At 40.0% G+C, this 22,796-nt stretch overlaps 2 protein-coding genes across 4 annotated transcripts; both read right to left on the reverse strand.

The window, feature by feature from the left end:
- Nucleotides 1-6,923: 6,923 nt before the first annotated feature.
- Nucleotides 6,924-11,332, reverse strand: morf4l1 (mortality factor 4 like 1). The gene is made up of 12 exons (XM_058644406.1): nt 11,215-11,332; nt 10,327-10,373; nt 10,163-10,230; nt 9,985-10,071; nt 9,743-9,820; nt 9,598-9,623; nt 9,388-9,479; nt 9,074-9,175; nt 8,894-8,982; nt 8,603-8,775; nt 7,460-7,544; nt 6,924-7,372 (listed from the first exon to the last, which is right to left on the reverse strand). The coding sequence occupies exons 1-12, from the start codon at nt 11,252-11,254 to the stop codon at nt 7,288-7,290; spliced, it is 972 nt and encodes a 323-aa protein (XP_058500389.1). The 5' UTR covers nt 11,255-11,332; the 3' UTR covers nt 6,924-7,287.
- A 631-nt stretch (nt 11,333-11,963) lies between these two features.
- pias1b (protein inhibitor of activated STAT, 1b) lies at nt 11,964-21,802 on the reverse strand. 3 transcript variants are annotated; one of them, XM_058646216.1, is made up of 14 exons: nt 21,758-21,802; nt 19,810-20,242; nt 19,527-19,611; nt 19,297-19,344; nt 18,952-19,042; nt 18,671-18,805; nt 18,448-18,553; nt 17,895-17,968; nt 17,562-17,722; nt 17,157-17,278; nt 16,881-17,043; nt 16,659-16,798; nt 16,404-16,441; nt 11,964-13,972 (listed from the first exon to the last, which is right to left on the reverse strand). In XM_058646216.1, exons 1-14 carry the CDS (start codon nt 21,800-21,802, stop codon nt 13,631-13,633), a joined length of 1,983 nt encoding a protein of 660 aa, XP_058502199.1. In that variant the 3' UTR covers nt 11,964-13,630. The 3 variants fall into 3 exon arrangements, with proteins under 3 accessions (XP_058502199.1, XP_058502198.1, XP_058502200.1); XM_058646215.1 differs by having other exon boundaries at nt 16,881-17,058; XM_058646217.1 differs by lacking the exon at nt 21,758-21,802 and adding an exon at nt 20,888-21,602 and having other exon boundaries at nt 16,881-17,058.
- Between the last annotated feature and the right edge of the window lie 994 nt (nt 21,803-22,796).

The following is a 22,796-nucleotide window of genomic DNA, read 5'->3' on the forward strand; positions in this document are numbered from 1 at the left end:
CATCAAAACAGGTGCGTTACACCTGAAAAGTAATTATAATGTCCCAGAAAAATACCTGGAAGTAAAAAGGAAGGTAGTAATTTTACAAATGAAGACTTTGCCCTTTGACTCACACGGTGGAAGTGAGTGAGAAAAGCCCAGAATATCGTCAGATTAATGGTGTGTCTGTGTGTTCTTGTATTTGTTACCTGTTTAGTGCAATTTCTGGCATCAACACTGATCTTGTCACGAGGGAGCAAAATCTGGTCCTAATAAGGCAGAACCTTATTTCTGGGGAACCTGAAGCAGACTGTAAAATAACTAGTAATTAATTAGAATTGTGTGCAGGTTAAGGTCAGAGTTAGACATTAACTGGTCATGGTTAAGGTCAGAGTTAGACATTGACTGGTCATGGTTAAGGTCAGGGATAACGCTTTGGTTAGGCTGTCCAAATGAATGGAAATCAATGCAGTGTCCTGAGAACATATAGCTGCACAAACCTCTGTGTGTGTGTGTGTGTATGTGTAGTAGATGAGGCAAAAAGATGTCAAGAAACTGTCCTCTCCTCCTCATTACTACTCTTGTCTTCACTCTCTCCTCCTCTCCTCTTTCAGCAGACTGGCAGGAGGTCAGCATTGGGTCAATTCCCGGCAGCCCCAGATGGGAGCTGTTGTCAACAAGCTACATGGATAGTTTGAACACCGAAGGCAACGCTGCGGTACGTGGAGGTCACGAGGAATCAGTCAGCCCAGCACTGACCAGCAGCACAGTTGGAGGAGATGTAACTGTCAAGTTTCAACACTCTTAGTGAGATATTACCATTACATACCTACACATCTTAAGTAGGAAAGATGGTGTCTGCCCTTTTGACAAATTGAGTTGCCAGTTTATTATTTATTCGATATATAATAATAATAATTAATATCATTATTATTATTATAATTATTATTATTATTGTTGTTGTTGTTGTTGTTGTTGCTGTTTTAGAGCAGTGTTATGTTACAGTAAGAGGTGTTTGTAATACTTACTCTTCCTTGGAATGTACAGTTTATTGGGTGAGTAGAATATGAACATTATAACTTCCATGAAGGTAGTTTTTTCAGTGTAAGTTCACTGTTGTATTAGATTTGCATTTCATTTGGTTAGTTCCTAATAAAAAGGCAACAGAGTGTTGTTTCTCCTATAGACGGCTCTCATGTCAACAGCATATTTGTCAGCAAAGTCTGCCCTCTGCAGGTACAAGAGGAAAACTGTTAGGCTTTGATTTTAGTCTAATATGAAAACCAATTAGTTTGTAATTAATTATTTTTATTTTATTTAATACAGTAAATGATTAATTATGTCATTTTCTTTGAGTGAGACTTTGAGTGAATGTAACAACGGCCAAATGTAATCCTTACAGTGTTTATTCATATATTGTCAACACTAATTAACAGTAAAACATAGTTGTCAGTCAGTCATCATCATCTACCGCTTTATCCTCCACCAGAGGGTCGCGGGGGTGCTGTGCCAATCTCAGCTACATCGGGCGAAAGGCGGGGTACACCCTGGACAGTTCGCCAGTCCATCGCAGGGCCACACACACAGATAGAGACAAACAACCATTCACTCTCACACTCACTCCTATGGTCAATTTGGTGGGAGGAAGCCGGAATACCCGGAGAGAACCCACGCACACACGGGGAGAATATGCAAACTCCATGCAGAAAGGCCCTTGTTCCAACCGGGGCTCGAACCCGGGTCTTCTCGCTGCAAGGCGAGAGTGCTAACCACTACAACACCGTGTGGCCCTAAAACATAGTTGTATTAATGTAAATAATATAAAATATATCTTCATGTGAGATGTTGGAACTGGAACGCTGTGCATACATTAATATTTCATCATAAATGTATACCGTTGTATCTATATTTTAAATAAGGGGATTGTAGGGTTATATTTCGCTGTTTTGAACAAAAACAATTAAAAAAAACGAATAATAAAAACTATAAAAACAAATAATAGGGCATCACTTACATTCAACATTCAGTCAAACAATTACCAGAAAGACAAGGATCCGTTCACCTGGCGAGGGTTCAAAGGTCAAATCACATCTCTGCTCTGAACTTGTTTCGCGAGACACTTTCTGAAAAGGCTGTTGAGATGAATTTGAAATAACACAGAGACAAATGAGTAGCACAGGGACGCATCACACCCAGACCCTCAGCCTTGGATCAAAGCTGCAGGCAGACGTGAGGGAACAGCAGATGAAAGAGCTACACATTAAGCTGTTTACCAAAGTGACATGAAAAGGTGTTTTTAGCTCAGTATTCCGCTTAATGAGGGAGACGGATCAGATACTCAGAGCTGTCGCTACTTTTATTCTCCTGCACAACATCAAAAGAAAATGACATTCTCTGCTGAAGGTGATGTCTAATAATAGTCCTGTGGATTAAATCAAACTATCCAGGCTCATTTGCATTTACTGTATAGCTGAGATGCAGGGTTAGGTTAGGTAATACTCTCTCTCCTGTTGTGTCACGTGTATTGTGATTAGGAGAATGTCCTGGTTTGGGTTTAGCTACAGTCCTACTCTCTGTCTCCGTCTCCCTCTTTCTCTGTCTGCAGCACCTGCAGCCTCACAGCAGGGGTCTGCCCTTGCTTCTGTTCTTCTTCTTCTCTACTTCATATCCTCATCAAAGCTGTAGTAGCAGTTACTCAGGAGTGAATGGGAGAACCACTGACAAAGCGCGCAGATGGGTTTTATATCAGAGTGTTTTTAGGAGGAGTTATTCTCCATGGCTCCTGTGTGTCATCAAGCCATTATTTTGCACACGCGACAAAGAATCCTGAGCAAAGTCCAGAATTCTGTTCTTCACAATTAGTTTCACATTCTCGATGTGTGAAGATGAGAAAGAAACTTCAAATGTAAGCTGATGTCATATGAATAAAAAAGACATTTTTGTTTTTTTCCTGCATAAAATAATTCATTCCTTTATGTATCATTTTTTTCTGGATCCAACCAAATGTGTTAGGTAGTGCCTTAGAGAATGAGAAGCAGGCCCTACAGCCTTTCACTGACTTTCAGATTGTTTCCTGGCGTCACTATAGTATGTGTGTAACAAACTGCAGCTGTCAGATTCAGTTGCTCCTGCAACTTAGTGGAAAAGAAGCATATAAGACCATTAAAACTGTCCTTAAGGCTGGTAATTGAGTAAATAAACTTTGCTCAGAGGTGGGTTGTGTTTCAGTTGACAGGAAGGCTCATCTCACATCAGACAAACCCATAGTGTAAATTGAGTAAAGGCCCCAACATGCTCTGAAGATTCTTAAATCTCCCACTGAGTTGGGATCATGTGCCTAAAACCACCACTACACTGCACTGGAAACAGATGGATGAAATGGGCCTTCCGCTTTATTTGGACGGCTCCGTGTTATTGGAAAGAATTTCAGCAAGAATTACCAAATCTGGCTACTTTTCAGGAAAACAAATGAACACAGATGTAGTTTTCCATTTTACAGGCTGTTTATGTCTTGCAAATTCTTTCTCCAGAAGAGCGGGGTTTGTTCTTTCATGTCTAAATGGCTCCGAGTGACCGCAGTCCTTTGTGGCAAGTGCACTTTTCCAGTACTAATGACATACAGTCACACAAGGCTCTTGGCAGCCGTGCGCTACCGAGGCTGCGTGCCCACTGTGCAATTAGTCTACCACTAACTCCTAGTCTGGGGAAGCATTCACAACCAGATTAAACATTGACGGTTTTTCACCTCAGAAATCCTGGAGCAGATGGATACGTTCTGGAGGAGTCACAGAAAGCACAAATGGCTTTCATCAGTCAGTTAAACTGATAACATTTGTTGTCTAATAAGACGGGGGGGCTTCTCAGCGAGTCCCTGCACGAGTTTGTCTTGAGTTTACAGTTCGAGAAAAGGATTTTTTTTCATTGGCATTACATCTCAACAGAAACCTAATCTTTCCCTAAGGTGACTTGTCTTTTATGTGCTTCTGTTAGGAGGAGAAATGACTTCGGGGAGGGAAAAAAAAAACCCTCAAACGAGCCAGCAGTGTCAGTGACAAGTGACAACACTGACAGCTTCCATGCACCTCACACAAACACCAGTGTATAACTGATTTATCCTTGTCCTGTACAATACTGCCCCCTAACGGCTATCACCGAGCACTACACCACAACAACCTCTGGGATCTATTATTAAAAAAAGGCCACGACTGATCATCTAGAATATCAATGTATAAAATGATGATATGACAATAACAAAGGACTCGTTTCAGAACAATGGCACAGGCTGAAAAAACACCCATTTTTTATTCCAGAGTCATAATTGAACACAAACACCTGTTTTATAGTATTCTGGGGTATTTTTCATATTCTATTTATATCTTTATTTTTATAATCTTGCTTTTTTTAGTAAGAGTAAAGACACCTTAATTTAGCATAATGGTAAATGGACTGTATTTATACAGCACTTTTCTAGAATCCAAATCTATACGCTACAGTTTTGCCAGTCACACACACTTTTATACAGTGCATCTATGTACAGCGCTCACTCATCGTTCAGACACATTCAGTCTCGTCCAGGAATCAAACCCACAACCCTCAAGTTAAAAGACATCTCGCTCTACCACTGAGCTACTGTCACCCATAAAGGTCTATTCACTATAATCACTCGGTGTGATGAACCTTCAGAGAAAAACTGTCCTCACAAAGTGTTTGCCACAAAATGTCAAATATTCAAAATGAAAACTCACGAGTCATTATAGATCATAGGCATGGATAACAATTGATGAGTTATATATAAGATTCTATTCCCATGTTTTGAATCTTAAAGGTAAAGGTGGTAGGATTTACCAAAGATCTACTGGTAAAGTGCGATGTGGCAACTGAATATTTCTCACCTCATCTTTCCTTTCCAAGCAAGAAGGAGAGTCTATGGTGACCTTCAGTCGTCACTGAAACTCAAAGGGGGTTTAGTTTGTCCATTAAAAGCATGGTGGTTCACCGCGGCAGCTTCCACAGAAAAGATCCACTCCTGGTGTAAATATAAAGGGCTCATTCTGAGGAAATGGAAAAAAAGCATCTCATACATTTAGGTGACTGTACTTCAAATCTGAACATTACAAAAAAAAGATGATTAGCTCTTATATATAAAACAGAAACACGTATGGATGCCTTAGCATTCCTATTAAATTCCGTGTATGATCATTTTTAAAGAGCAATGAACTGCGGTCACTTGTGAAGCTTAAAAAGGAGGAATAAAAAACTTCTGAAACCATCACACAGACTTGAACTGATCTCCACAGCCTGGTGTATATGTCTCTTTCTCTCGTCTAATGTGAGAGCAAGGAGGGTTACAACAGCACTCAAATAAGTGCAGGTGCAGCAGAGGAGGGCCTCTGCATGACCCGGCCTCAAACACGGAGTATGAAGTGTTCATCACAGCTGTAAGTGGAGCTCTGTGGTGTCTCCCTGAATGGATCTGCAGAGAGGTCCTGTGTGTGTGTGTGTGTGTGTGTGTCAGTCTTTCTGATGGGCTGTTAAAACCTACCAGAGCGCATCGATCTGAGAGCACTCTCCAACAAAAGACCCATATGGTCCTGATTAAGGCTGGGCGACGTCGGATTAAAGAAATTCATCTTGAAACGGTCTGGATAGTTCTTGCCATAACAACTTTGAGGAGCTGACACCGATGAGACCACAAATCAGTCTGAAACTAATATTTAGCTTCTCTTTTTCATGTCAAGTGAGCCACAAGAGTGGAAAGGACGCCAGCTGGAGGTGATTCCGCTGAACACATTTCAGTGCGCAGAGGTGAGAGGAGGAAGGTGCTCTGGCCTTGATTTAATAGCCTATTATGTTTCTTTCCTCCAACAAAACACTGCAACACATGCTTCCCATCACCAAGATGTTATTCCAGCTCTGGCACCTGGTTCAAACCATCAGAGCAGGAAAATAATTTCAGCCAATATAAGAAGAAAAGGCTCTCGGGTGTCTATGAAACCCCAGAGACTGATCACATTCACCAATTTGCTTGAAATTATTTTAAATTGTGTAATAAAAGCTTTGAGGGCAGAACTACAACACAGGCCCATGATTCTGCCTCGCAGTCCTTTAAAATTAAAACCACATGTCCAATTCATACCGAGTAAGCCATAAATTAGAGTTAACATTTTTAAAGGATGGGATCTTGGCTGTAGACGCCAAGAGACCATTGACTGAAATAAAGCTGCCAACTCTTTGTGTTATGGTGCAACTCAAACATCTTAAAGACAAAGCAGAATGAGCGTAAGCAGATTGTGTGGACGACTAATCAACGGCAGAACAACGGTAAAGCCAGTGAGTGGAGGGACATTACATCACCTGAGAGCATGAGCTCCTTCACTGATGTCAGAAGAAATTACATTAAAACAAAATGTAAAATGATGCCGAATATATTTGAGGAAACAAGTGGTGACAGCAATCAAACAATGGTCAACTACACGGATGTGAAGCTGGCAGACTGCAGACTGCAGTTCATTAGCGTGTTGCACTACAACCATATATTCCATTAATAATACAAATTGCATTAATAGTTATTTTAGTTATTGTTAGAACACGTTGTGCACACCAATAAATGACTGTCATTTGACACGTTACTAAGCCGTGTTCACACATCAACTAAAAGACGTGAAAAGACGTCAACTCATTTGTTGGTACATCTAAAAAAAGAGAGAGAAGTGACACAACTGAGACAATTCCCACAGCTACCCGTCATGTAAATAGGCCTTTTTGAATTTGTTCTAAAGGAGAGACTCCTTGTGGCAGAAAGTACTTACTGTACTTTCAAATAGCTTTCATGAGTCATTTTTAGACAATTTTTTTAAATGTTTATCTTGGCGTCAGATTTCCCTCTTGATGAAAAAGTATCGTACCACGGGGCTTAACTGGACATTATCTCCAAAGCAAAAACAGAGAGTGAAAGATTTTTTATTAGAAAAACGATGACAGCCAAAGAGACAAATTTAGCCAGCATCTGAACAGAAAACAAAATCAACAGATCTTGGAAAAACACCAGGCAAAACAAGCATCATAGAAACTCAAATGTGGTACTGAAAAACATACCAATAGAGGAAGAGCGTACTCAGCAGCTTTCCACATGAAAGAAAATTGAATTTGTCCAGGGATTAGTGTGACATCTTGCTCTGATCCTTCCTTAATAAATCAACAGATCTCGCACAATCCGCTCTCCAAAAAAGGGCCGTTTGTGAAATCGCATCCTTTCCACAGGTAAGAATGTCGTCTCCAAACATCGAGACACTTGAAAAATGAAAACCCTCAAACTGCCTTGCGGTGGTACTCTGGAGGGGCAACTTCATAGTCACTTGCATTGAATAGTGATGCAGAGTTCTTTACAAGATACCTGCAAGGGAGCAACAGTTCACTCATTTTGGCTGCCGAAAAAATGGAACATTAGAGTTCACAGCTTTACGAGGCCTTGAATACTCACTTGAGGAAGTCTTGCAGATAACTGAGCAGGAGTGCAAGGCTCTTCTCGTCCAGCGGAGTGTACGCCAGCATAGCTCCGATTCTCACTTTTAAAAAAATCAAATAAAATAACAGTTTTACACACCATACAATCACTATTCCTTTCCTACACAAATATAGAAATATTTGTATAGTCGACTGGTCCAACTCGAGTGCAGCAGAAAACACAGGGCGTAACATAACAACTTAATGGCTACATTATGGTATATTTGGATTGAGTTGTTGAGGGAGAAAAGTGGGTTTTTGTATTAACAACAACATGATAGAAACTCGCTGGGCATTAGCAAACTATCTCTTTACACGTGAATGTTACCCGACCACAGCATGGACATAAGTGTTTTCTTCTTATAGCCAAATGATTTGGAGACACATACCAATACTGATATTTTGTTGATTTGAAATCAGGCAATTATTTTTTCAGCAACATATTATACACATAATTACACAAATAATTAGTATAGATTCTAGGAAATGTAAAAGATGTCCCTATCAGCTTTTTATTGTGGCCTGCTCGATCCCGGATAACAGAGCAGCTGGGAATACCATTTTTTCTACTAGACAGAGGGAGAGCTAAATCAGCTCTGTTTGTGTAAAACATGTTAAACTGCGACCAAAAGGGTGAAAATATCACTTCTCTACATTTTTGTATTCACCACCAGCATTTACTACCTTTATATTCTGTAAAAACTGAAAACTGGAGTTACCACAAAGTGCAACTACTACTCCCCACTTTTATGAGTGTGTGTGTTCATGCAGACAGGATGGAGTGAACCAGAATGAATCAAAACAAGGCATTGTGTTAACATGTGGCCAATTATACTGAACACAGGTAATGTGAAATAAATGTCACTTTGAGCGTGAACCATATAAACCCCTGCTACAGTCTACAGTTGAGCGACATGAAGGACCTGCTCACTGAAGTAGATGACAGCCAGCGCTTATGTAAAGTGCAGCTACAGTAGCAGATCAGGGTGACTGCCAGTCTCTGATCATTTAAAAAAAAACACTCATTCCTACAAAAGGCAGAACTGACTTTAAAGAGTGAATTAAAGCCATATATCCTCATAATAAATGCAACTGTGTGATGTTGTGCAGGTGTTTGTACCAAAGAGTCTGAGTAGATGTGGAGCGCCGTAGATCTGAGAAATGGATGTATCTGGGTGGTTGGCCAGGATGTCTGCGTACTGCGGTCTCTCAAATTTGTAGAGGAGTTGTGTCCCCAGCATAACGTTGAAATACTCCCGGATACCAGCAACCACCTCATTCACAGCAAACTCCCTGAGAGGTGAATAGAGAAATGTGTTATTTTATCTTTATGACGGAAAATTGATCCACATGCGAGTCCCGTTTTGGGCATTAATCGTGCGATATTGAGAGAGAACAAGAGTATTCTTACTTGCTGTCAGAGGTTCCTCTAGATTTCTTGTAGTTTGCATAATCTTCGAGGACTGTGTCAACATTTTTTTTGGCAGGTAAATGGAAAAGCTGAACATGAAGCAAAAAGAGACATTTAATATTTTGTAAATAAAACACGTAAAGAGTTTGACTTCAATCTCAAAAGTCCCAGATTTCTGACCTGTTTTTGACGCGTAATCAGGTCCCAGTCATCCACAAGCCATGGTTTAAGCTCCTCTGGGATTTTTACTTTAACCTCCACTCGATTAATAAAGGTCTCCTCCTGAACTCGCAGGAAGATATTAAATGACAAAAATGAACAGGGAGCTTTTAACCTCAAAAATAATGAATGCATCCTGAATTTTTCCATCTCAGCACTGCAACCACATCTCGATCAATTGCTTTGACTGTGGCTCAGTATCATTTCATGCTAACAGAAACCACAGATCAGAACATTTATTATTACATGTGGGTTTAAAAGATTTGTGAACTTACACTTTCAACTGTTGGGTCAACACGTGCCCTTTTCTTCCGCGGAGGGTGTGTCGGGTCTCCTCCTGAACTTGTCCCTTCTCCTGGTCCAGGAGCTGCACAGACATCATTCACATGTAAACGCTATTCAGTTCATAAAAGCAGCATGAAACGTGTGTGTGTGTGTGTGTGAAATCTTGCTGTAATAAATTTCACACAGAATTATATACTTACTCTTCAGTTTGTTCTTTTTGGTTTTCCTACAAGAAAAAAAAAACAGATTTAAAACATTGACAAAATATAAATTTACAGTTATAAGACCTCTGCAGCGGTTTAGCAAAACACCACGTCATGTGCAAAGTAGAACAACAAATCTCACACTTCATTTTTCTGCGGTGGAGCAGGCAACTTCTTATTCGGTGCAGCACCCCTCATTCTTCCTTCTACATAATGGTCTCTGAATGAAGAGAACAAAACTTCTGTTACAGAATGGGTATTTCAGCATTTGCATTTTGTTTCAGGTACATCGTGACAGTAACATGCAAATACTCCTTTTGGAGGTGTTTGTAAACAGGTAGCAAACTTAGCAAAAACCTAACATTAAAAAGGATAACGACTTACTGATTGGCCCTCTGAAGCTCTTTTTGTTTCTGCAGATTACTGTCCACATACTTCAGAACTCTGCTTTCAGGAACCCATTCGTCCCAGCTGAAAGAGAAAACACCAGGAAATTAAGCCTATGTGGAATATTTGTTGCAGAAATATTCAAAGAGTTGATTCATCAGAGAAAAGCCCTTACTTCTTATTCCACCCACTGTAATGAATAAAGTATTTTATTTGTTTTTCCTTGATGTTTATCTTAACACACTGCAAAGAAAAACACAATTCGCGGTCAAAACATGACATCAGCAACACACAGATACAGATGAGGATTAGAGAATCAGATTAAATGAACCAACCTACCTTAGCTTCGTAGAGCAATGGCCCATGAAAACACAGCACTCTTTCACCTGAACAGTGGAGGTCAATCAAAATCAATAAAAATCCAATTGCAACAAAATTAAACTGTGTAGGCAAATACTTGCAAACACATACGGACAGTGAGGTGGTGTTGAACAGATTGTTTACTAGTTTAAATATCTCGAACATGAAAATCGGCAACCAAGGACAGTCTGAATTTCATTTAGCATGATTTGAGATTAATATTAGGACTAAGGGATTTGCATAAAATATCGAATTACTTGGTAATTAATAATCGACACTGACATTTTACTAGTAAACATCATCGAGACACCACCAAATTATTAACTGTATTCTAATGCAAGGACGTGAGCCTCGAGCTACACTTGTTATCATGTTGTGTGGGGTGTTTTTTTTGTTCCAGTGAAATCAATTGTATACATTCAAGTAGGAAATGATAGTAACATATAGTTAATTGGGGTTTACGTTCGTTAAAAGACGTAGATTAACACAGAAAACCCACTAACGCATTCACAGTACACGTAGCAACGGGAGCGCGGTTCAAACGGAGCAGAGGAGGCGGTGAATGAATGAAGCTAGCTGCTAACGCCGTGGCTAAAATTCAGAGCATGACTGGTGCCACTGCTGCGTCACTGCTACCGAAACACTGCTGGAAATGCTAAATACATACGAATTAAACAAAACAGTGCATCAGACACAGTGAGGTCGTGTCTCGTCTATTGGAACGAACAATGAAAGCTAACAGTGCTAGCTGCTCGATGGCGGCGGTCGTTGTGTCTGTTTCGACCGAGAGCTAGATAACATTTTCAGCGGCTGCGGCTCTGAACGACCCCGCGGATCTACGAGGAGAGAAAACCCACAGCTCTTCACCTTCTTGAAATTTAGGCTTCGGGTCCTGTTTCGGCGCCATTCACGGATTAAACTATCAAAATATGGGGGAAATCGCCAGCTTCCATTCCAGTCTGAAACGGCGCCGCTCTCTAAAAACGTCATGATCCGCGCGGTGACGTATTAAAACTGCGACCATATGTATACTGAAAAATGACATCTGTGACAATAACAAAGACAGAATACATTTTAAAATTAAACATTTGATGACTATTTTCTAAAAACAACAACAAACACCACATAATATTTTGTGAATCCTGTGTGTATTCTGTAATAATGTGCACCTGGTCTCTTTATATCAGTATAAGTATTTGAGGATTGATGTTTGATGCTTATATGTATATGTATATGTATATTTATATGTATATATATATATATGTATATATATACATATACATATACATACACTTCACATTAAGATCCCTAACTGTGTTCCAGTTAAGGACACACAAATCAACTCTGATAAGTGAATCCATCACCAACATCACCACCACTTCAATAGCTGAGGTCTTGTAACGGATTTAATTATGAGTGTAAATGTTTTGAGAAGTTTGAAATGGTTTGAGTAACACATCTCGCTGTCCGTCACAACACTGGTAATACTCATTACTCTCACTAAAAATCATGATTCACCGTTACCAAAAAAACAGTGAAAGTGAAATATGTTGTATTTTAAGGAAAGAACACAATGCAGCTAAATCAGGACTGCCCTCAGACCAACTGCAATGATGCACTTTCTTAAATGGGTTTAATTCTTACAAATATCAAACAGCACAGTAGACCTTGTAGCAGTTCAAAATGATCAAAGCCTCACATGAGTTATTGACATCATCTGATAATAAAACGGACAGACAAACAAAAAATGTTACAATGCATGTCAAGCAACAATGACATCTTTAAATAGCATTAATTATATAATTACAAATGAAATATCACATACAATGACAGCAATGCGTAATTCACGAATCAAACAAATGCTGAAAACACATATGATAATAAATAATTCTAATTGTAAGCACAAGTAAAGAAATATAAAGCAAGGGGATGCGTCCATGAAAACGTCAATGGTTTTAAACTTCTGGGCCAAAATGAGGCTGCTGTAGATACACTGAACAACAAAAAAGGGCTATGCATCCTGTGGACTCACTGAGGACCAGAAAAGCACACAACAGGTGAGCTTTCAGGTATTGAGAGACATGCAAAGCTGAAAACTACTCATGATTTTACTGCAACTGTGAACTCTTCACTGCTCCACACATCCTTAAGGTAAAAAAGCAAGTGCTAAAATCAAACAAAAAGATACTATGAAATGTAGTTCACCCACTTGCAATCAATGAACACGTTATTAGCTTAAAATAAATACTTCAATTAGACCTGAAACAAGCCTTGTCTTGAAAGTGGGAATTTGTCGATGTTCACTAGCCACTTCACTGTAGTTTTCTGTGTATATTTTACTGTAAAAATAATGAACAGTTGTACTTTAAAACAAATACAGAATACTGCAAATCTCTGATGTGTATAACGGTCCAATTGTGTTATTTGACAAGAGAAGGCTGCTTGATAGAGTAGTGCCACTCATTCACACACTAAAAAGCCTGGTCTTACAATACTGACTTACTCCCAAATAATATGTACTGTATGTAACGTTCAGTCTGAACTCATACTAAAATGTTTGTGTTTGATTTGACTGGAAGAAATGAAGAGGAAGAGATATGACAAAAGAAGGATTTAGCGTTTGCAATAATAGTGGCAACAGTTCCTAGAGGCATAGGGAATGCTTCTTTTAAAAAAACAACAAAAAAAACCAGCATACATCCAACATAACTTACATTATAAATAATTTCTTAAAAATAATATGACCACAGCATGAATGTCTTACATAAAAATCTACAGTGATGGCATAAACGGCCAGATCGTTCTGCTCCCAAATAACTGTTGACAGAAGTGATGCCATTTAGAAAATAGAGAAGTGTTACACATTTTTCTGTTTCGCTGTGACTTGTCTTTTGTACATCTATAACAATGCCCATTTTCTTTATATTCTGAACATCACGTTCTATAAGGTGTAACCTTATCGGGTTCTGTGCATGTAACATACTGAAATAATGCCATTGACATGGAATATCGAAATAAAACTGTAAAAACCAGGTACAAAAGATACAATATAATCAAAGGACCACATGAAGAGGTGTGAAAAAGTCTTCAGTATTCACAGAAAAATATCAACTGAAGTAACTAACTGGACAAGAAGCGTCCTAAGTCTATATACATATGATAAGTAAAATTGAAAATAGATTTTCCTCTCTGTACATAGGACTGTATTCTTTCATCTTCCTCTTCCTTATTTACAAAGAACTCCTGTTCTTAGGGTCCGCCTTGTCTTTCAGTTCTGTGTGATCTAGTCAAGAGAGATAACGTCAGATATGGAGCCGTAAATGGCCGCCGCTGCCGCTGCAGCTTCCACTGAAGATCTAGACAATCCTGAGATGGTGTGGCTGTCCCTGTCTCTGTCTCGTTCTCTGTCTTTATCACGGTCCCGCAGGCTGCTGGAAGAAACCAAACTGCTGGTGCTGCCACTGTTGCTGCCCCCATTTGTGGCTGCCAGAGTGCTGCTGCCAGGAGTGCCAGGCTGCTCCCGTAACATCTGAGAGGAGCCGTAGGGCAGGAAACGGTTGAGAAGCAGCTCGTGGTCCTCTGTCACAGATGCAGCTGCTGCAGCAGCCATCACCATGTTGTAATGCTAACAGAACAGAGAGGGAAAAAAACAGCTAAGTAACAAGCAATTTTAATTTAACCAAATTTGCTAACCCTCTTGTTCATGATTGCATTAACAAAACATAAGAGTAAAGTAGATTCTGAGTAGGCAAGTAAGGAGAAAAAATTATATAAATAAAAAAAGTAGGTTTTTGTGGTTAATCCAAAGTGTTTAAACTATACAATGAATTATTGTGTATAAGTTCAAAACCATTGTCAAATGAGTTCAAACAATGTTGATTAAGCCTATCAGCTCCACACAACACTCTGTGTTTCTCAATATAACTGTGTTTGGACCTTGTGTCACCCAGTGACATTCCTGCACTGCACACACAGGAAGTGACTTGATTCATGCCAAGACAGACAAAGGCAACAGCAACATTGTGTATATTTGATAAAATGTAAAATGTGTGTATAGCTCATAAACTAAGGAACCCATCCACATGGAAACAGAAGAAAATGTAATCAATCTTTTTCTATGTTGTTTTGAAAAAGTTTTCTGTTCACACAAAACCCCCCTGAATGACTCTAAATGCTATAGTACATATGCCCGACCTGTAGGCAAAGATGTAGCCTGCTACAACAAAACTGGAGAAGAAGACATAGAGCATGCACATATGGCATGTGCGCAGTGTACAAGCATTTTTTTTTTTTTTTTTTGAATAAAGCTTTATTCCAAAATGCTGTTTCCTTGTGGATAAAACGCTATGATAAAAAAAAACTTGTGTTCTGGTGGACAGGCACAAACTTTACGTCTTGAAGGTGACATAGACCGGAAGCTCCAATTAACGCTGCGTTTGTGTGTGTATCTGCGTCATTACCTCGTTTATGAAACCCTAAAGTTTCAGAACAAACAGTTCAGCCACTGCTGAGAAAATAGTGTTGTATTGTTTTCCTGGGCTCTGTGAAGCGGATCGACACTTCCTTAATTTGATGTCGTCATCAGAAATCCTCACCACCGTAGCGCCTCCCGGTGCGGGCACTAGTCCGGGCACATCCGGTTGCGTACATTCAACCGCAGAAGAAGAAGAACTAGTCTCGTTGAAGCTGCTGAGATGCAGAGCATCCACCGTGCCAGAGGGGGAGCTGTGTATCTGAGAGCTGGCCTATCTATTACGTCACTTCCAGGTACCTGGCCAATCACAGGACAGTAGGAAAGCTCTCGTTGGCTGGCCAATCACAGCAACTGTTTGGTCTGAAACAGCGCGGCTGACGAGAGCGTCAGTGAGGAGATATTTTGATCGGCTCGTTTGCAGCGATTAGGAGGTTTTTATTCATGAAAACAAGTTAATATATGTAAGTAGACCTCCATAACTAACATATATGTGTGATACAAGCATTCTATGTCGCCTTTAAAGGTTGAGATTCTGAAGAGCTCATCTTAAGTGCATGGTGAGAATGCATACTTTTTGATTTTGCTACTTAGACAGCACGTAATATTGGCAAAAAATGAGGCACCAGGTGCAAAGGGTTTGTACTTGGTGTCTAAATTATTCGTGGGTGTGTATCACGCATAACATATTCAATAACATTTTCGGTTGCCTGCATTTGGAACATTGATATTTAAATTTTGGAAAACAAACTGGAGAAGTTAACAATTCTCTAATGAGCAGATGGATCTGATTGTTTGTGAGGTGAAGGCATGCAAGCAGATAATCTAGGGTGGCAGTAAGAACTCTCACTGAGTGACAGGTATGTGGTCCTTGGCCTCCGCCCTCTACCGATCCTCTGTCCCATCAACAACTCCATTATACTTTTATGTGCCTTGTGAACCCGCCTATGCAGTTGCATCTAAAGTGCTGTTTAATTAAGTATAAAAATACCTGCGCCATTAACTTCAGACAAAGTTTTCTGCTGCCTCAAGATAGCAATGCCCAAACAATGTGCCCGACCACACCTCATTTTAAGAGCAACACACCTACAGGCGCAAGTGGTTTCGCTACCTACACAACGTGGGCGATGGGTGTGAAAATGACAATGCATCAGTCGGAAACTAGCAATGACGCTTTGTGCCGGGTGTAAAACAGAGTCCTCGGACTATCACAGTTGTCTTATCCATTAAACCAAAAGCGTGTTTTTTGAGCTACACTGCTTGAAGCTCGATTAAGTTGGCTTTGAATAACAAACTGCCCAAGAAATAAATAAATACACCAACAAAGCAAATGCTACATGTAAAATGATTACATTTAAGATAAGGGCTCTGTTGGAAAACAAAAAAAGAACTGTATCAATACTAAGGTGTGTATTTGAAAATCTGCTAGACATTTTGTTATGAGGTTTATAAAATATCTATTATATATTTGTTATTGATATCTACTTTCTAAAACGCAACATAAAAAGTGCTGTGAATAAATCTCGAGTGGAAATTCCAGGAGCTTTGAGTAGCAAATCTCCACCAGCTGGCTGAGTAAATGTACCTGATTGTCGCCTTGGAGGAAGGAGAAGAAATTCAGATCTGCAAGAAAGAAAAGTCCAGTCATTCATTCAGTTCAGAACATTCATCATATCTGCAGTAACTAACTGATCAACAAACAAACGTGTGTTGGTATTAAACTTGCATGTCTTGTGTACACTGAGAGAAAGATGATCCTGAAACGTCATCCCTTCAAAATTTGACTAAACTGGTGGAGATAAGGGATATCATTTAGCTTTAAGGTAGATGACAGGTCTACCTGGCAGGTCACTGGCTGTGTGATAGTAGTGGCGGTAGTCCTGGATAAGAGGTGGAGGCGGAGGAATGTAGCTCGTCTCCACAGGAGGCATGCTGGGAGCTCTGGCCACAGGTGAGGCCTGGCTGTGTAGGTTCATGGCTCTGAGAGGAAACAACAAGCATCCAGTTAATGAGAAACAGGGCTGTAACACAACAACCTCAAGTTTGTGGTTTGAAGACTCACCCCTTGTTTGGAGGTGGAGAGACGGGTGACAGGGAGGGACAGGGCCTTTTAAGAGGTGGCTCATCCTCTAATTCGTCTTCTGAGGAACTGTCCAGTGTCAGGTCAATCACATCAACCTTCTTGTTGTTATCACTAGATGATCCCCGTTTTTGCTCATGTGTTTCTGTTCGAGACAAATCTAAATAAGGACATCAAAGTCACACTCTGCCCACAGATCACAACGAAGAGCACACTTGAAGAATGTGACATATGTGTGCTGCATACAGCTGCATATACCATTGTATGAAGCAGACACTTCCTGCACCTCTTTCTTTGACCTCATAGGGGACCAGTTTCCATCTTCTTTAAATTGGATTTCATCACAATCAGAACAACTATTCAAGATTTCCATAAACAACCTGTGAAAACAGCAAGACGTTTCAGTCCAGTTTTAAAATAATGTCTTTTCTCTTTTTAATTTGCCATGTGCATGTTCTCCCTGTGTGTGCGTGTGGGTTTTCCCCAAGTACTCCAGTTTCCTCCTTTTTGTTTCAGATTCGTCTTTTTAAGTTTATGATACGAGGTGCATTTTCACAGACCTGGTCAACATATCTAACCTAACTCTACCAACAAGATGGATACATTAACACACATTTTTTTCAAAGTGGAATCAATCGGTAGATAAAGCAATGTTGTGCTCACCCATCAATAATGAGGTGTTCATACGGTGCCTTCTTGTCGCAGACTGGACAGACCCACGTCGGTTTCTTCTCATTCATTTGGATGTAAAGTGTGGCATCAAAACACTGAAGGTGTGAGCATGTAATCGCTCTGCAGGGAATTGTCAACCTCATCTTCCCCAGCTTTAAAAGAAACCACAAAAGAAACATGTCACTTCAAATATCACTAAATTCAGTTATAAACATCACAAACGCAATGGCAGTCCCCCACTAATGTGCAAGCTGTTTACAGATCAGTTCTTGACAAACACACAGGCTTTTTTTTATAAACAGCATAGTGAAGAGAAGTCTTTACTGGGCAAAGGAGAGACACTCGTAGACTGGTGGTGGCAATCTCGCTCTCTGGATCAGCGGTCAGTTTCTCTTTAACTATGAGAAAGAACAAGAAAAATACTAATTTTAAACACATTAATAAAGATGGTTTGAAAAGCAATATGCTAAATAATTCAAAAACCTCCTAATTAACAATATGCACACGTGATATTGGACTGTATATCTGCCCTGCAACTACAAATCACTGAATAATACCACAGTTATCTGAAGTGCCAATATTTAAGATAAGAAAAGCTGTTTATTCAAAATAAATAAAGACATAAATGCAAGCTGTATTACCTGAAAATGGTGTAACAACATAATATGAATAATATATTTATTTATTTACATATATACTGTACATGTTACCATAACTGATCAAATATGCTGGGATTCAACACGAGGCTTCACATGGAGGTTTTACAAAAGAATTAACAGAGAGAAAACCAGATTTTATTGAATGGCATGCATTATGTGACTTCCTTACTGATATAGCGGCATGTTCTATGTTTTTCGAACAAAAAGTGGTTCCTTACTCAGAGCTCTTGAGTGGTCAGGGTTCCTAGTTCCTTTGCCCCGTAGTCTTTGCAATAAAACTGCAGATGACTGCTGTCTCACCAAATAAACGGCCATGGAAAAACTCTGACCAAGAAATAACAAAGAGTCAGAAGGTCATAATGAGATGACATTCACCCAGAGGAACGTCTATGACTATTGTTTCATAAAACCATGCCAACGTTTTAATATGAATGTTCTTACCCTGCCGATTTCTGAAGTCCATGACACCACAATGGTGTTGGGGACTGTGGTGGACAGTCGGACAAGTGAAGTTAAATTAATTGGACGACTGGGCCTTTTTGGTTCAACTCCATTTTTGGTGGGAGGAAGATAACCCTGCAGGCAAAACATCAAACGTCAGTGATTGCCAGTAAATGGTGGTGCTACATAGTCAAAGACTGACTGTTGAAACAATTGCCCCTTGGGGACGAATAAAGTATTTCTATTCTATTCTATTCTATTCTAACAGAGGCAGGACTCACCGGGAGATTACAGGGTTTGCCGTTCACCTTTACACACAGATTAGGGGGGAAGTGATCCTCCTGTGGACAGCTTGTTTCTGATAAACAAAACCTAAAATACATGTTATAAGTAAAGTTAGTATTAAGTTTCAATGATAGGAAATTAATGCGCAAAGTAATGTGCTTCTGTTGCCATTCAAAAAAGTTTGGCTCATTTGCTTATTTAACCATTTCAGTAGTGAAAGACTGTATACAGTTACTTCAAACTTGAGCAAAAGCTGAACCACTAATCAATACAAGTAAATATGCAGTACATCCTGATGACACGTTTTACAGTCTGAAGAAGACTATGGCAATTAGATATACCTTAACTGGACTTGAACAGCAAAGTCACATTTGGTCCCAGATATGTCCCTAAAGAGTAAAGAAAGAAGTTAGGTCAGACCAGACACAGCAGCTAAAACAGTGAGTCTTTGATTTCTTTTTGCTGTTAACTGTAAATGGGTACTATTGTTAGAATGCTTTTACTTCATAGTATGTGTTATTCCCTCCCATCTCATTTGAAGCTAAAGACAGATTACATATTTCTCACTTACATGGAGCTGCTAATCTGTTGAACTTGGTGTGGTGTTAATGCAAAGGCATAACATGATTCCTGGAACCGCTGACCATTGTCTGAGGCTATGGAAATAAATCATAAACAGAACAAGACAATCAGGTGACAAACCATCATAAAACTCTGTACATGTGAACATTTACAGAGTACATTTCCAAGTCGTGGATCAGATATCTGTGGTCACAATATTCCTTCATTCAGCAAATGAGACACAAGACATGTTATCAATGGACACAGAGCTTAGCGAGAAGGGAAGGATTTACCCAAACTAGTTGGCTTAATGAGCTCATCCAGTACGTCGTAAAAAGGCAGTCTCTGGAGTTTGACATCAGGGTGTACCGGATGCAGGGCAGAGGGGAGGTGAGGCAGACTTAACTCATGCTTAGGCCCAAGTAAAGAGACAGGGAGAAGAGGTGACGGGGAACCGTGGCTGTCAAACCCCAGCTGGGCAAGGCCAGCAGGTAGGCTGGAGGCAGAATGCACACCAGGTAGAGCAAGGTCCACTGGTGAAACCATTTTGGTTGGGAAGCGCCGTCTGTAGAGCTCCTTGATTTTCATCTGCACAGCAGGACTGCAACCAACCTTGACTAGGTGAAGAGCTTTGGTCAAAAGTTCATGTTTGCGCCCGTGCTTATTCCGCCCTGCATATCCCAACAACACCTGGAGCTCCGAAACTCGAAGGCTCATTACCATTTGCTGGTGAAAAATGGAGAGTAGAAAAATGGTCTGTTATAGGATGGAAAACATGTTTCTGCTCTGATGTAAAGAAAGAGGTTTTCTTTTCTTACACGTTCTAAGTCATTAAATAGGTTAAAAAAAATATTGTTTAAAACATTATCATTGATGCTGTTTTGATTCAAATTTTCCACTATCCTTCAAATTGTCTAAATCCCTAGCATTTCTGCTATATGAAAAGGAATAATGGATATTTCCTTTGAAGTCTATCCCACAAATATTCCAACCAAAGCCAAATATTGTGAACCTCTTGATAAACCATACTAAACACACACAGAGGACTATTTTCGCAGAGACAGCCAGAGACTTAATTTATTAAGCGCCAGTACCTGCTGCTGTGAAAATACAGGCTGCTGATCAAAAAGCATCAAAAAAAGCCATCAAAAAATTAAATCCAACACAGCCTTTTTGAGAAGGTGTGAGAGAAATATTATTTCAGCTTACCATCACAAATTATTGTGTGATGTTGCATTACACCACAGGAGAATTGTATTATTCTCCACAAAACAACAATTATCTTACACAGCAAAAATAATTGTTTTGTCAATTCACAACAACATACCAAGCATTACATTGTAAAATGCACTCAAATTTAGCTCTACCTACCTTATTTGACTGCACAAAACCTTGTTTGTTTACTATTACTGCCAACACAATTCTGCGAGGATATGTTGTACCAAAGAGGATCGGACACTGAATTTGTGATAAAAGCTTCTATGCCTTTCAAATGTTTAATGTAATTGGCAGATGTTCTATGTATTTTTGCCTTTAATCGGACAATGACTTTGTAGTGAAGTCTAGTAAAACGTGTGCGATTTATTATTTGACAATCAAAGATAAAAACTGTTTCGTGATGGTATCGATTGTTAATGTTTATTGATTACCAGGAGACAGCACAACATGGCTAACAGAGCATGTGTCATCTGTCTGAAACACGTAGAATTACACTACTAACCACCAACACCAAAGATACCCAGACTGTCGATTGATATTACATTTTAAGGCTTATCATCGAATCGGGTCATAAACAACGTTGGCGTTGATGGAAGCAAAACAGTGGCTGCCTTCCAGGGAATAGACAGAGCCCGTTTTTCATCAGACACTGCGGTCTGCCCGGTGAACTGACGATAGTGTCATGCGTGTAACACTACAATGCTGTGGAGTTCAACACCGCTGACAAAGAGGTGGCTTTGGTTTTTTTCACAAAAGCAAAATGTGGCCTTATCTGCAGGTGAGCCGCTCAGCAGGGACAGTCTAACGCAGCGTCTGCAACAATAACAAAGCTAATGCTAACAAGCTAGCCAGCCAGCTAACACTCTGTCTGGCCTCGTCTGCTTCGCTGTTGTGTTGGAATATGCTTGGTTAACAACACGCTTTGGGTCTCGACTGACAAGTAATACTGGTGCTATGGTTTGAGAATGAAATATCGCCCTGTGACACGTCTATTTGACAAGCTATGATAGAGGCTACCGTTACCTTCAGTTCCGCACTCTCCGCCATCTTCTTGCACTGGCTGCGCATGCGCAAAGGCCACCCTCCAGGGACACTCGATTCAAACTTGTCTGTCGCTTCCCAGTAACAGACAGCAGGGGGCGCTGCTGTAACATACATGGCATCTCACTCCTGAAGATGACTATGACCTGGATGACTGAGACAGTACAGACACCTGCTGTAACACAATGTTTCTCCATCGTGGCCCTCGGAGACCTGTGTGTTTCAGATGTTGCCCTGCTCCAACACACACGAAGTTCTGAAAAAGCCTGATAACGACTCTATTTGAATCCGGTGTGTTGGAGCCTGAGCCCGCATTTTAAAACATGCAGGGGTCCCCGAGGACCAGGATTACGTACAAGGACAACAGCCATGGCACCAACACATGTATGCTGATGTATGCTTTACTTTATAACCTCACCACTGAGATACAATTATATGGCATGCGGTCCGGACTTAGGCCTGACTCAGGGACTCGGACATCCCTGTCGTGCATGGTCCTCCATGGGCACCAGCCCTCACTGTACAGCATGAAGCTGTTGCTGCTACTATACTACTGTTATTGTGTTTTCTGCTTTACATATTCAATAAAAATAATTCGTCATGGATACTATGTGATCAGCAGTGAAAAATAAAGTATCAACATTACCCTAAACACCGGGCTACTTCGCCACAATTTCATTTCTGATATACTTGACATATTCCACTCCACAATGTCAGATGATAATTTATTTTCTTTAACATGACATATTAAATACGATTTAACATACATCACATAACAGAGCTCACACTTTAACCCCTTCCTTTAAGATACAAAAAACAAAGCAAGTTACATCTGAATTGTTTACAGGGCTTTCTTGTTTTTGCAGACTGGCCCTGGTGGTTTAATTTGAACTGTCGAACAGTTAAAAACTGACAGCAGTTTTGTCAGAACCATCAGTACCGAGTTTCACATAGGTCACATTATCATATATTATTTACACATTAGGTCTATTCCAGACTTCTCTCTTAGTGCCGCTTCAGA

This window comes from Solea solea, chromosome 12 (genome assembly GCF_958295425.1).
Source record: "Solea solea chromosome 12, fSolSol10.1, whole genome shotgun sequence".
Lineage (NCBI taxonomy): Eukaryota > Metazoa > Chordata > Actinopteri > Pleuronectiformes > Soleidae > Solea > Solea solea.